The 15,265-nt window shown below is 44.2% G+C and overlaps 1 protein-coding gene across 3 annotated transcripts in view; it reads right to left on the bottom strand.

Moving 5' to 3' along the window:
* Nucleotides 1-15,265, bottom strand: part of PHKA2 (phosphorylase kinase regulatory subunit alpha 2) — a 66,917-nt gene that overhangs the window by 42,723 nt on the left and 8,929 nt on the right. For all 3 annotated transcript variants that reach the window (XM_037512639.2, XM_037512640.2, XM_037512641.2), the window contains exons 3-7: nucleotides 7,020-7,178; nucleotides 5,640-5,687; nucleotides 4,664-4,832; nucleotides 2,776-2,858; nucleotides 115-195 (exon numbers count right to left, since the gene is read on the bottom strand). In XM_037512639.2, the coding sequence (XP_037368536.1) occupies nucleotides 115-195; nucleotides 2,776-2,858; nucleotides 4,664-4,832; nucleotides 5,640-5,687; nucleotides 7,020-7,178 (540 nt within the window). The remainder of the gene's footprint in view (nucleotides 1-114; nucleotides 196-2,775; nucleotides 2,859-4,663; nucleotides 4,833-5,639; nucleotides 5,688-7,019; nucleotides 7,179-15,265) is intronic.

Here is a 15,265-nt window from a genome sequence, read left to right as displayed (position 1 = left end):
CTTGCTATTGACTTTAGAGAAATATGCAAAGTGGATTAAATCCTAACTCCTGATGTTGAGAACCAAATCAAAGAAGCAAAACAAAAGAGAGAACAAACAAGATGATTCCATCACCTTGGCCATTCCCACAGAGCTTGCATTCAATTCTGGAATGCCCTGGTTAGTCTTATCTCCACGTTCCCACATGCCATAGTCCTGGGGGAGAGAAAGGCAGCAATCAGTGCAGGGGAGAGGCATATGACACGTGCTATGGGGAAGCGATTCCTTTATGTTACCACAGGCAAAATGACACACAAAACACTCGAAGGCTGACAGACTCCTGGCTTTGTTCTTCCTCAATTGCAGTTCACTGGACTTCTGTGCAGACTTTTGAAAGTAAATACTCACACGGAACAAAAATGCATGCAAAAAGGCTCTCGATTTTCTTATTCCTAAAAGTCATTAATTTGTAGAAAAATCTTGATTTGTAGAGAACAAAATATTTTCTTAAAATCAACTGCCATGGCTCTATTTAGCTAATCCCTTTGAACTTATATTAAATTATATGATGAAATAAAGTAACATTAATGGGTTATAACTAGTTGAGGCCAACCAAGCCATTTGAGATAGTTTAATACCCATGTCTAGCACTGCCTCCAGGGAAAAAGTGCTCAGCATGTAATGGGAGTCAAACTTAAAACTGAGATGCAGAACTCTGAGCTTCCCTGGAATTCTAAAACCCATGAATATGAATCGGTTCAGAATGGCCAGTGCACAGAAAGAATTTGATACATGTGCATGCTAACTTTTATATTCATGTTTTCATTTAAGAAACCCAAGCACTGTTTCTGTCTTGAAATAAGATACTGATACTGTCTTGAAATAATGCTACATGCACTCCTGAAAGAAGCATCCAACAAAAACAGGACCAATATCAAACGTCAAGATTTTTTTTTTTAATCTCTAAAGATGAACATTTTCAAAAAGTGAAAATTTAGACTTAGACACCCTAGAGTGACTTTATTATTATTTTTTGACATTGCTTGTAACTTGGAAGAAATTCTTTATTTCCATATACAAACTATAGATTTAATGCTTATAAACTCTTCCCTTCCCACATGCCTTGCAGCTGAGCCTTGGGCGCTCCTCACATCAGCGCCTCTCCCCCCTAAGCCATCTTCACGCCAGCCCTAAAGCTGAGTGACTCAACCTCATAAACTGCTGGGAGCAGCTCACTCCCAGGCACAAGAATCTAAAATGAAACTGGTCATTCCCTAGCGATCACCTGCACGTCTCTGAATGCCATGCCTCTGTCGTCTGGCCTCCACCCTCCACACAACCTCAGCTAACTTTATTGTCTATTGCTCTGCCTCAACTTTCACCCTAAATATACTCCTTCATTCTGTACCCCTTTCCCCACGTACCCCTCACCGCCCCACCCCGGCTGACTCACACACAACCAGAGCCTGTGCCTGCTCATACATGTGCCCTCCCCCCTTTTTTTTTCTTCCTTTGGCTCATCTCAAACCCTGCTCATCTCCCAGGTCCAACTAAAGTCCCACCCTTCCCACGAACACTTCCAGTTTCTTTAGACCAGGGCTAACCAACCTCGGCACTGCCAGCATTTTGAGCAGATCATTCTGGGTCACGGCGGCTGTCTGTGCCTCATAGGACAGTCAGCAGCACCCCTAGCCTCCACTCCCTACATGCCAGAAGCACCCCCAGTGCAGCAACCAAAAATGTCTACAGACATTGCCAACATCCCCTGAAAGGGGAAGCTTGTCCCTGGTGGAGAACTGCTGCTTTACCTGTGGGGCCGGCAAACTGCAGTCCTTGGCTCAAATCTAACTTGCATCTGTCCTGTCCATCAAGTTTGCTCAGCACAGCGGCATGCTGCAAATATTGACTCTCTGGCCCTTGACAGAAAAAGTTTGCTGAACTTGCTAGAGACCACAGTGGCTTTTTTTTTCCAGGCCTATCTCTACCCTTTCCTTGTTGCCTTTAGAGCCAGCTTCATAGTTTAGTTGTTCTCTCGAAGTATGTGAGGCTCCATCTTCCACATTAGACAGAAGCCAGAAAGACTGGGTTTTATAACCAAAGCCACATCTGGCTCCAGGGCAGGGTTCCAGCCCATTTAGCTGTGGGTCACCTGGGTCTTTAAAATAAGCATAAAGGTAAGCAAAATAAGCCAAAAGGAGAAAGAGAAATACCACACAACTTCATTGATATGTGGAATATAGAGAAACCAAAGGGTCAGACAAAGACATACTTTAAAACCAGCCCTGAAAGCTGACCATGGATTTGAGGCATTCAAGAGCAGAGGGGGGTGGGAGGAGGCTGAGAACAGGGGTGAGGGAGAGCATAAGGGACTGTGGTGAAGGACTATGGGTGCTTTGGTGGTGGGAGAGCTATGATACCACACCGGAGGGGAGAAATCCTAGACTGTCAATAAATTAATAAGGGTTTAAAATAATGGTACTTCATAAAAGAAAAATATATATATATATATAAAGGGAAAGGAAGAAAAAATATAAGTGAGAAAATAACCTATTGGGTTGATCTTAAAAAACTTAAATAAAAATAAGCATAAAGGATTCAAACAAAGCATGTGGTGCTTTCACAAGCTGTGCTCCAGGACGTAAGAGCACGCTCTGTGTGCAGAGGTGACGCCATCTTATGACTCTCATCATGTCAGCACCAGGTCAGCCCCAAATAGCCTGGTCTTCAAAGAACTGCAGGATTTTTATTCTTTTTGATAACTGGGACACCTAAAAAACTATCAGGGTTGAAACTTACAGCAACTTTATATGCAGCTTCTATGTAAAAAACAAGGTTCTGTATGAAGGCCACCTCATCCAGGGTGAAAATAATACGCAAACCTAGTAAAAGAAAACAATGAAGTTATGAAGGTAATATTGAAGAGAGGGCTGCCAATTACAAATTACAGATAATTTTGTAAGGAAAGAAATCCTTTTACTCCAATTTTCATTTTTCTTACTCTGGCATAAAAAAATAAGTCTGAAGTAAGTGGTAAATTAATGTCTAATCTCAGAAAGAGGAAAGAAAGGAGGCAAGGAAGGAAGGTGGGGAGGAAGGGTAGGCTCCACTCCTGTGTGTGTGTGTGTGTGTGTGTGTGTGTGTGTGTGTGTGAAGGGTGGAGATGGGTGTGTACCTTTTGGTTTATGTTGGCTCTGTGCAGAGAAGTTTCCAACAAAGCAAGATTATAACCTAGCACGACCAGATGAGGTTCTTATCCTTAAGTGAGCCAAGGGCCAGCTCCCAGGACCTGCCCAGGCTGCCCAGGCTGAAGCAGGCAGTGACCAAGACAGCTGGATTTTTGCTTGGGTCCTTGACTGTGGAGTAGGTTATGGCAAATACATTTTTTCTGAAGTATTGTACGGTAAGATATGTACTCTTACATTGCAGGGGGCAGTTTAACGAATAAAACTGTTCTGAAAACAATTTGGCAATAGGTGTGAGTGGCATTTGAGTGCTATCTAACGGAAGGAAGTAAATAGAGATGGGGTCAAAATTGGTATTGCAACATTAGTTATAACCAAAAAAAAAAAAAAAGCATAAAGGAATGGCTAAATTACTGTATATTCATTGATAAAAATCATGTTTATGAAGAGCTTATAAGGGTATGAGGAAAATGCTTAAATTATAAAGCTACAAAATCAAAAGACTGTATTTATGCATACAATATGACCTTAAATATGTAAAAAACAGGGAAGTGGGGGAAGACCTGGAGGAGATACATCTAAATGAAAATTGGTGGTGGGATTTTTTTTTTCTTTGCATTTTGTTATACATTCCAAAATGTCAACAAGTGAGCTCATTTTTCCTTAACCCAAAAAATGTTTAAATAAATGCCTGATTTATTCACAAAGCCACACAATATTACTTACTGATTTCTGCTATTTTTAGAGTTTCACATTCGCAGCCTAAAATAAACGGGAAGCCTCTAACTCAGGAATGTCAGTTTGTTGGACTGGTGACAAGAACTCTGAGACCCAGCAGCTAAGTGACCTAACCCCTGGGGGGAGCATCGCAGCAGGCTCCGTGGTGGGAGAGGCCGTTTGGCCGGCAGAGACAGGCGCAGTCCAGAGCTTAGGATGCCCCGTGTCCAAGCTGCCAAGGAAACCAACAGCTCTGCTTCAACAGGAACAAAGCATGCCGTCTGGAAGCTTCTGGCCCACTCACAGCCTGAGTACCATGGACTGATCAACCATTCTGGGCATACTGCCAAGTTCTAGAAAGTATGTTGTTTGAATATAATTTGGATAAATGGAGGTGTGTGTAGAAGAGGGTGTCCAGGGTAGAGAGACAAGAGCTGAAGGGCCAGATCTGCTAATCCTGGAGAAGATACGAGGAGGCAGGGCACTGCAGATAGAGTAGGTAAAGCTACTAGGCAGAGCTGGTCTAGGTTGCTTCAGTAACTCGGTGACAGTGACAGGAAGGAAGCTTCAGGATCAAGCAGAGTGATACTAACAGCTGATGCAACTGACATCATCCTGCAGGTACTCAGGAGGCAGCCGGAGCATCACAGACTCAGTGCACATACTTGAGAGAAGCAGGCTTTTTCTTTCTAGAAACAGCTTATTTAGAGTGCTGACCCATGCCTGCCCCCCCCCAACCCCCAGTGTCACTCCCTGTTCAATGGGCTCAGATGGCCCTATCTCACCAGAAGCAGTCATCTGTGCCAGGAACAGTAGGAAAAGGGAGGTGGCATCGACCTGGAGGTGGCCCCACTGGTCGTCCCCGACCACAGTGCTGCAGGTGGCTGTGTTATACTTGGCGTGCAGGCTGTCCTTGGTACTCTGAGTGTGCTTGAACTTCTCCACTTTATCCACCTGAGGGAGAAGGTCCCCCTAGCTAAAGGGTGTGTGAAGGAGGAGGGGAACCTTCCCACCCATCACCAGAAACGTCCCAGCCCAGCACCATTTTAACCAATTACAATGACTACGAGTCAAGACGAAGGGTTTCTTTGTGAGTCAACAGCCCCCAGTGGTGAGCTGTGATGGTGTGGGCACTCAAACACAGGGAGAAGGAGAGAAGCTGTTTAAATTTCAGCTTCTTCTTCTTCTTCTTTTTTAAATGAATAAATAAATTTCAGATTCTTGTTCCCTAATGTCGAAAGGGGAAAAACTACCCTGTCTCTGAAGGGTAGCTGCGCATGCGCTGATTGAGGGCACGGGCTGCATCACATTTATCTCAGCGACTGCAATGTTCTGAATACAGTGCTTGCTCAGAGAATTGCTTGATTTAGCCCTCACTGAAAATACCAGCCAATAGTAATGTCAAGTCTTAAAAACTCAAGCATTTCAACACAAATGAAAAATAAGCTGTTTTATAAAGTCAACGGAATAAACAATAGTACATGGCTTTCTAGGAGTGGCTTTTATAATCAAAGTTTTCTCTCCCAGTTTAAAAAGTCACACAAGTAACTCTTCAAAAGAGATTCTAAAAATCAGTGTCCTTTGAAATTGTGCTAGTTTTATAGTGTGATCAAATTATTAAAGACAATGTTAAAAGCAAGATATTTTCAATTTCTCTTCATCTTGAGAAGTTCAAAACACTTAAAGAATGTTAACTGTCACCATGAAAATGACAAAATGCCCACTCAGATGACATGCAAACATTTGTTGTCTTCCGCCTACCTGTCTCATCATGCACTGGAGCAGGCCCCGCATCAGTTTCACCACGTTCTGTGGAGACAGAGTGGATCAGCCACGAGGCGGCCCCCGTGCTCCCTGGAAGCCGCCTGCTCCCTCCAGGCGGGCGGTCAGCCAGTGCTTCCCGGAGGCTTTGCTGAGAAGGCGGATGGGAGCACAGGCACATGCTCGGATTGTCTTGTTCCTCCCACCTCTGCTCCACCACAAAGAAATTCCTGACAAGTGGCTTACCTTAAGTCAAGGGGTCAGACCAGATGGCACCTCCCGGCGCTGAAGTCCAGTGAATCCGCACTGATATTTTAGCGAGAGTCTTTATAAGCCTGGTAGCCTGTGGCTTTAGGTCACGATCTTAGTCATTTATTTTTGCTATGCTAAGGATGAATTAAGTGCACGCTTTTACCTGCCAGTGCTCCCTACTTCAAGGCTATCACTCTGAAAACACCTCCCAGCACAGGGGCAGATTATTTTCTCACAAACCCACTGGTAAGGAATCTCTGCTTTGGTGGGTGGCTTGGTTTCTGATTTTGGAAAACAGTCAAAGGACTTCTTTGTGCTGTATGGTAACAGGCATGAAAACTGAATAACACTGATACGGTTCAAAATTACAGGGTGACTAAATGAATAAAGTGCTTTGGAATGACTCAAATTAGAAAGGCATTTTAAGAGAAATTCCAAACGTTTTAAGCAGTGGCAATACTGTGTGGGTAAATATCCTTTCCATGGGACTTCTCTGAAGGGTATACACTTCGGGATGTGCAGCTTGGTGTGGTGATTTTAAAAGCAATGCTACCGGGCCTCCCTGGTGGCACAAAGGGTTAAGCATAGCACTGTGAAGCTATCCAGAGCCTCTGCAGCATGAGTTCGATCCCCAGCCAGGGAGCTACACACATGGCGCAACAGACCTCTCCTGACTAGCCCGCTGCTCCCCTCAGCAGTGTATTTCAATAAACCTGCCTGTTCTGTTTCCCAATCTCTCTGGTGAATCCTCTCACCCTCTGCACCTCTGGCTTGTACCCCAGTTATTGTATGCATAAATAAATCTTAAAGAAAAAAAAAAGAAAAGCTATCAATTCACAATGACACCTCACCTATAAATATGTATAGAATCAACAGGGCACGTGTCAGTGTAATGTAGCTAGTTAGAAAACAGAATGCTCTATTTTCCTATTCAGTGTGATTTCTTTGTTGGTTTCTTTATAGAGGGAAAATAATTTCTAAGAGAAATAGGATGTTGAGACCATCCAAGTGCCTCCCCAAATATTCTACAGCAGGATGGAGATGAACGTGCATCTGGCTGTCGTCACACACAGCTACTTCCTCCAGGCCGTGCAGGGCAAGGGAGGGGCAGCTGCCGGTCAGCATTACCTGCTCCAACTCGTAGGCCTTGGCCTTGTCCTCATCACGGTCAGCGTTCTTGCGGTAGGCCATGCCCAGGCCCCACACAGCGAGGATGCTGTAGATGTTATCGCGAACCCAGGCATCTTTCTGCTCATGACTGGCTGACAGCAGCCCCGTGACAGGATTCTATTAGGGAAGAGACAGTCACTGAGCACCACCCTTCCCCCAGCTCCCAAATGTTCACCCTAAGGGGCACAAGGAGGGTGGGACAAGGAGCAAGGAGAGCAACTTTAGTTTCCTCCTCTAAGGGGCAGATCAGACAAGAAAAATCTCCAAAGAGGCTTCTAACTCCAAAGTTCTTGTCCTTTTGTTTTCAGACCAGATCGTACTCTTGTAAGCAACAAATAGAAGAAACAACAAATGGGAAAAGCCCACATGGCTTGTGTAGATCTATGTGCTGCAGGCTTTAGGTCTTCTGCCTTCATGTTAAACTGGTGCCAACTGGTAAAACATTGAACCTGGAAGCAAGTGGGGCCCATGCCACCCTCCAGCTCCATGCGGCCGGGGAAGCCGCCAACTCTGTGCTTCGGCTGCTCTGTCTATAATCCAGACCTTTCCAGCTCCTAAAAAAGTGGCGCTGAGCAAGAAGACATTATCACCGGTACCTAAAAGGGTGTCTGAGTCACTAAAAGCCAGACCTTCACACAAAAAAGTACCCACAAATGTTCACAACAGCACTGTTCATCATAGCCCCAACGTGGAAACAACTCAAATGCCACCAACACTGAATGAATACACAGAGGGAGTCTGTAACTACAATGAAATATTGTTTAGCAATAACAAGAACTGAAGTGCTGATACAGGACACTGCACGGATGGTCGCAAAGGATCACTTATTGTCAGATTGGGTTAGTATGGGCCGTCCGGAATTAGCAGGTCTGCAGGGATAGGAAGTAGAGGACTAGTTGTCTAGGGCTGGTGTGGGGTGGAGGACATAGAGAGGGGATGACTACTAATAGATTTTCTTTCTTTCTGGGGCAATGAAGACATTCTAAAACTGATTGCAGTGATGATACACAACCTGTGACTATTCTAATAACCGCTATAGTGTGCACTCCATTGAAACAGATGAATTGTATGGTAAGTAAAAAAAAAATTTTTTTTTGCATACAAGAGTTGGGGTACAGGCCAGAGATGAGGGGGGTGAGGGATTCACCAGAGACAGAGTGGGGGACAGAACAGGTAGATTGACCGCAGTACACTGCTGAGGGGAGCAGCGGGCGAGACATGAGAGGTCTGCCACACCACGTGGGTTGCTCCCTGGCCGGCCGGGGATCGAACTCGTGGCTGCGGATTGCTTCATAGTGCGGTGCTTAACCCCTTGCGCCACCAGGGAGGCCCTGGTAAGTAAATTTTTAAAAGTCAGTCCTAATAAACTCTGTGCCTAGAATTAAAATGGATAAGATAGGAAGTTACATAAAGCCGCTTTTGACTTTTCCTAAAAATACTCAAAGAAATATATATCTAACAAAATACATTATACTAATTAGAGCCTTGCCAACTTAAAAAATATTATTTGAAAGGGTATCAAATTATTTACAACGGGGCTCATGAAAAACTCTGCTGGGTATTTTCAAAGGTTACTAGGTAAAATGACATTGGCATAATTTCAAATGGTTCCACCCAAGGAATTAAATATTTGACTTTCTCCTTTAACTAATCTATGCTCTCTTCAAAACCATGTAAAATCCAACTGATACTGCCTCAGGAGCACCAGCAGTGTACTGACATAGTTTGACAGACAACAACTGTGAGCAATGATATATATTTTTAAAGATTTATTTATTTATACAAGAACTGGGGTACAGGCCAGAGGCACAGGAGGGTGAGAGGATTCACCAGAGACAGAGCGGGGAATAGAACAGGCAGATGGACTGAAATACACTGCTGAGGGGAGCAGCGGGCGAGACAGGAGAGGTCTGCTGCGCCATGTGGGTATCTCCCTGGCCGGCCGAGAATCGAACACATGCCGCAGAGGCTGTGGACAGCTTCACAGCACTGCACTCAACCCGCTGCACCACCGGTGAGGTCCACAATGATATTAAAGTCAACCAGAACTTTAGTCTCAGGAATGGCTGGGTGAAACTCCAAGTCTACTCCAATAGGGGACTTACGGATGCTCTTTTAAAAAAAACCGCTATGCACCGGCTCTCCCCTGGTCAGTGCAGTGGTTAAGCGCTGGGCTGCAAAGCTGCCCACAGCCTCTGCAGCGCCGGTTCGATCCCTAGCCGCTGGGTGAGGGTTCTACATTGCGCACAGACCTCTCCTACCACCCGCTGCTCCCCTCAGCAGTGTACTTCGGTCCTTCTGCCTGCTCTGCTCTCCCCTCTGGCTCTGGTGAATTCTCTCACCCTCCCGCGCTTCTGACTGTACCCAGTGCTTGTATAAATAAATAAATAAATAAATCTTTTTTTAAAAATTAAAAAAAAAAACCAAACCACTATGCACCAACAATGGATAACATAGGCATTTTGATCTGTTGAGACCAGGAAATCATCAGGAGACCAGGGTAAGAAGTCAGCCCCTTCCTGGTGTATCCATCAAGTCTGAGTCCACAAACAGACTTCCGATGACACAGCAGTGACCGCTTATACATAATGCCACATGTGGTTTGGATTATGAAATATCACTGTCCTGTTAATTGAAAGTCACCTCTGATTTTTTTACTTTGGACATAACTGTTGAAGTGGATTAGTTCATCCCCACCCACCCAGAGCTGGCCTGTCTGAACCCCTCATTCCACAATAGAGAAGTAGTCCAGGTATCTAGGGATCCCCACATATAGAAGCCATGCTAAATGGGGGTGCTGCTGCACTCAGCAAAAGGAAAGCTTACTGTCATGGGCTGGATGTTTGTGTCCACTCAAAGTTCATATGTTGAAATCTAATCCCCAACGTGATGGAAACGGGGCCTTTGGGAGGTAACTAGGTCACGAGGGCAGCACTCTCGTGGATGGGATTAGTGCCCACATAAGAAAAGGCCAGAGAGCTAGCTTGCTCTCTGCCACCATGTGAAGATAAAGCAAATCAGCTGTCCGCAAGCCAGAAGAGGACTCTCACCAGAACCTGACCATGCCGCACCCCTCCCCCCACCGCAAAAAAAAAAAAAAAAAAAAAAGGAATGAGTGTTTCCTGCACAGGCTCTGCTCTTGCACTTCCAGATAGGGGTGCACACTCTTCCTCCACTGCAATGCCCTTCTGGCAGGCCCTTCACATCATCCTCTGAGAAGCCTTCCCAGAGCCCCGGTTCCTGCGCTTCATGGGACAGAGGTTAGAGGCCTCTGACTAGCCCTTTGCCCTTTGGTTTAAGAATCTCAAAGAAGTGCGTGTCACTGCCTCGCTTAGTTGCAAGGGAGGAAAGTACAGTTCAATTATTCAAACAAAATACCCAGAAGAGACTAGGATAAATGTTGAAAATACATGATTACTCACTGTCACCCCCATTTCAGGAAAACGAAAAATAGAAAGTGAAAAATTCTATTACAAAACTGGTTAAATTCATCTCATGGCCTGGAATTTTGTTCTAGCAACTACTGCTTAAAATAGCAAAGGGGGTGGGAGGAGGACAATGTCTTGGACTTGAGATATTTTTAAAGTGGGAATTACAATAGTATTTGTTTTTAAAGGATTGCACCTGTAATTGAGACTATCGGGGGTGTAACACTGTCTTTTTCCATTAGTTTAAAAGATACTTTTGTACAATATGATTCGTAAACCCCAAGGGTTCAGAGAATAATGGTGAAAACTTAAGCTCCAACATGCAGCAGCCTCACAATTTACCTAAGGAGATCACAAGTGTGCAACTCTCAATTTCAAATGATGTCTTTTCTAAATTGCTGCTTATTAGATCTTCCCCCTCGGGGGTGACAAATAATGCACAAGCCACCCGGGGTCCGGGGCCTAGGCACTCACCCCATCTCCGTGACTGAATAGGGGCTTCAGGGGAAAGAAACTGGGTCGGGAGCCAAGCATCGCAGGCATCCACTTTGCAGTTTTGTTATTTTCATTCCAGATTGCAACTCCCGTCTTAACCTTGCCAAAGCTTGTAGAAACCATTCTGGGCCCTTAGCTACAAGCAAACCTGCAAATGGCTTGACCACTCTCCTAGGAGAGTTTTAATTCTTTGTCTCACTCACCAATTCCTATAGTAAGGTGGGGAATTATTGAGATGTCAGTCCTTAGCTTGGTGGTGTGGAAATTTACAGAACATATTCAAATTCAGTGAGGGCAGTTAGTACCCTCCTGGCTGACACCTGAAATTTGAGGTATCAAAGGATTACTGGGTGCCTCACTAGTAACCTTTCACCCAAACAGAACTGTGGATGCCACCATTTGATATTTTCAATTGTAAAACTGACTTTTATTCCATCAGGTTTGGGTCGAAAGCATGGAGGCATCACGCATCACCGCACATCCGGGCTCTCCAGATCCCGGAAGCTACAGACAAGAAGTCGGCCAGGGCTGCAGGGACGTGAGGGCTTGACTAGGGCTAGTGGGTCACTTCCAAGAATGCTTCCAAGATGTGCTTCGAAAATCTTTCCCATTCTGCAGCTTGTCCTTTAGCTTTGTTTACATAGGCTTCTTGTGACATATAAGAGCTTAAGTACACACACACACACACACACACACACACACACACGCATGCACACATACATTTGTATATGTAATTCAACATGGTAGAAACTCTCCAGAAGATTTGCTGGTTCAAAGATGGGTTTGGGGGGACAGGAAGGTGGTGGTCCATGAGAATCCTGGCATTTGTGTGAGCATTTTTCTCAGGAGAGGATATGATATTCGGCCCTATTCAAAGTCTCAAAAGGGCCAGTAGTCCATTTGATTAAGATCTGTGTCTCTAAATTTAGCTTATGGACATTAGTTATGTTCTCCCTACCCATTGTGAGGCAGATGTGCGATAGTTACTTCACTAATAAAGTGACATGTAAATGCCAGTGACAAAAACAATATGGTACTAGAAAACTGAATGGAATATTTAAAGAAATAGCCTAAAAAGTTTCACTAACAAACACAGCAAGGAGAATGCAACTCTGGTGTGCACAGTGACCTGGTCTATTTACAGTATTTATCTCCACTCATCTGGCCTGGCACCAACAAGACAGCGTGCTGGACACGGTGCTGTCAGTTCACCAAAAGTATGACCTTGAAAAAAGGCGTGGACAGTAAGTTGCCACAAACTACATAAAATTCAAGACGAATTCTATGTTGGCTGGAATTCTCTAACGGCAAAAACAGACTATGTGATCTGACTAGATTATCTTCTGTACCCCTAAAAATCTTAAAACCATTCTAAATCTCTCCCTTGTCTGGGTTATTACAGTCCTGCATTTGCAAATGGAGGATTCAAGGACTTTTTTCTTTGAATTACACAAATGTTTTTAACTGGCACTGAAATATTTAAAGGCTGCTCTGAAAAAATCCTCCTCCTGGCTGCACCCCAAAAAGAGTTGAAGTAGGTGGTGGCAGAAGGCAGGGCTCTGGATTATACCAGGAAGAAGAAAATGTTACATGTCAAGAGCTCTTTTTCAAATGGACACACAGACCAGACAACCATCTGCACAGTGGCTCCCACCATGGACTAAAAATGTCTTTCTGCCCTTATTGGGCTCAGAGCTATACAGAATTATGTGCTGCCGGGACCACAGCATTCTCATTTCCAATGTGATTGTTAATTGAACTCCCTAAGCAGACTGGAGTAAGGACAAAGGATAGGCAGGTTGCAGTAATCTTGGCCAGGTCTTTTGTTATGGGGATATCGTAAGGTTCTACGAACCCCCAAAAGATGGCTGTAATGTGGAGGTTTGATGAGTAATAATAATACCAGTGGTCCTTCATTAAATGCACATACTGCAGTACCTACTGGACTACGTGGAAAGCATTTTATTTTGTTTGTTCATTCAATCAACAACTGTTGCTGTTGAACAAATCTTCGAATCCCCACATGTGTCAGGTACTAAGTGCTAAAGATAAAATGGTAATTAAAAAATCCTTAGCTCTGCACAGCAGAGTTTATAGTCTTGTGGGGATTCATTCTAAAATCACCCAAGGGCCTCCCTGGTGGTGCAAGGGGTTAGGCACCGCACTATGAAGCAATCCACAGCCTCTGTAGCACAATCCACAGCACAATCCACAGCCTCTGCAGCTCCCGGCCGGCCAGGGAGCTACACACATGGTGCAGCAGACCTTTCCTGTCTCGCCTGCTGCTCCCCTCAGCTGTGTATTTCAGTCAGTCTGCCTGTTCTGTTCCCCAATCTGTCTCTGGTGAGTCCTCTCACCCCCTGCATCTCTGGCCCGTACCCCAGTTCTTGTATGCATAAATAAATCAATCTTTAAAAAAGTAAAATAAAATCACCCAAATAGATGTTAAATTTCAACTGGGTCAAATACAGCAAAGGGGATGTGTGCTGTGCGGTGCCGCCATCAAGGAGGAAGGCCTGGGAGGGTGTCCCTGGTTGAGTTCAGGATTAAGATGGTAAAGCTGGAGTGAGCGCGCAGCAGGAAGTTTCTACCTGTTGGAGAAGACCCACCTGGCGCTGTGGGGAGAAATACTGGGAGGAGACTGAGTGGCGGGAAGCTCGTGCAGGGGTGAGCAGCAATTCCAGCAGCTCATCGGAGGAGAAGAGCAGCAGTAGAGGGGGTCAGAAGCAGCAGATGGATTCGAGAGACGTTAAGGAGATAACAATCAACAGAACTGGTGATGGACTGGATAGGATAGGTAGGAAGGAGAGGCCTGGTTTGCTTCCTCGGGGGCTCCAGGTTTGTTGGAAAAGATCAAGTCTGCCGTTGCTCCTGAGACACTGCAGGTGGCTTTCTCCCTTTTTCCTCCTGATACCACTTCAGACAGAAGCCAAGCTTTCAAGTTGGAGCCACAAGTTAAGCCATGGTGGGCTGTAAGCAAGGGCGCAGCAGGTCCGGGCCTGGTATAAGATGGCTCCCCGCTCGGGGAGAAGGGGCAGAAACACGGAGCCGATGCGGAGGCTACTGGGGGACCAGGCATGAGGTGGCGTGGCTAGGGTGGCGATGGACTGGGACAGAAGTGGGTGGAGCTGAGATATATTTTGGTTATCTAATTCATTCATAAATTATCTCCTTCTAAGTGGGGCATGAGGGATAAGAAGAAGTCAAAATCGACTCAGGCTCTTCCTAGACTGTTTACTAATATAGTCTTAATTTTAAAAAAGTAATAGAATCTCAAACAGAGAGAAAAGCACAGAGAACAAGCTAACCCGTACTCCCATCACTCAGCTTCAACAAACAAAAGCAGTCCACCAGATTCCTTCCTTTTTCAAAAAAGAAAATGTTACAGATAAAGTTGAAGCCGTCTTTGCTGTTCTTCCGCTACCCCTTCCCCATTCCCTACTAGTGCAGCAGGAATTTCAAACATTTTGGTCCCAGGACTCCTTTCCACTCTTAAAAGTTATTAAGGATCCCAATGAGCTTTTGTTTATATGGATTCTAGTTATTATTATTTACCATATTGGAAATTAAAACTGAGAAAACAAACATATTCACCAATTCAAAAAAAAAAACCCATATAACCTAGCGAATATTAGATAACACTTTAATGTTATTTCAAAACAAAACTTTAAAAAGAATTTTCAAAACAAGTAAAAAGCATTCAGTGTTTTATATTTTTGCAACTCTACTATCTGGCTTAATGGAAAACAGAAGTATTCTCCTATCGCTTCTGCATTCAATCCATGGCAATGTCATTTAAGTTGAAGGATATGAAGGAAATCCAGTGTTGTGCATATATACATTGTTCAAAATAGGAAGAAAATTTTAAAAATCTTTTTAGATAATTAAAAATAATCTTTGATACAATGAAAACTCAACAAGTGATAACTGCTTAAAAGTAAGTCAAAATGTGGAATCTCAAAGCACAATAAGTTTTATCAACTGTGATATTTTAGGATCCATTGGTCTAGCCCACATTTTGAATGGCTCATTTGTCCGTGTGTGATTTCATGACATCAAGCATTGGTCGTTTGGAAAATACTGGTTCACGGAGTTATGCAGTTCTCCTCAATGTTGACACAACTCATTACAAAATTTTTAAAAATCACATTTAACATCATACTTAATAGTACCATCACTAATCTCTCAGAAAAGTGTATATCAGGAAGCTACCCACTCACAGTGGCAGATCTGCATTTCCCCAAAACCTCATTTCCTTTGAAAGTTCAAATTTTATCATTG

Source organism: Talpa occidentalis, unplaced genomic scaffold, assembly GCF_014898055.3.
Source record: "Talpa occidentalis isolate TD23 unplaced genomic scaffold, MPIMG_talOcc4v2.1 talOcc4.15, whole genome shotgun sequence".
Taxonomy (NCBI): domain Eukaryota; kingdom Metazoa; phylum Chordata; class Mammalia; order Eulipotyphla; family Talpidae; genus Talpa; species Talpa occidentalis.
The sequence above is the reverse complement of the archived record's forward strand: the minus strand, read 5'-3'. Positions and strand labels throughout refer to the sequence as shown.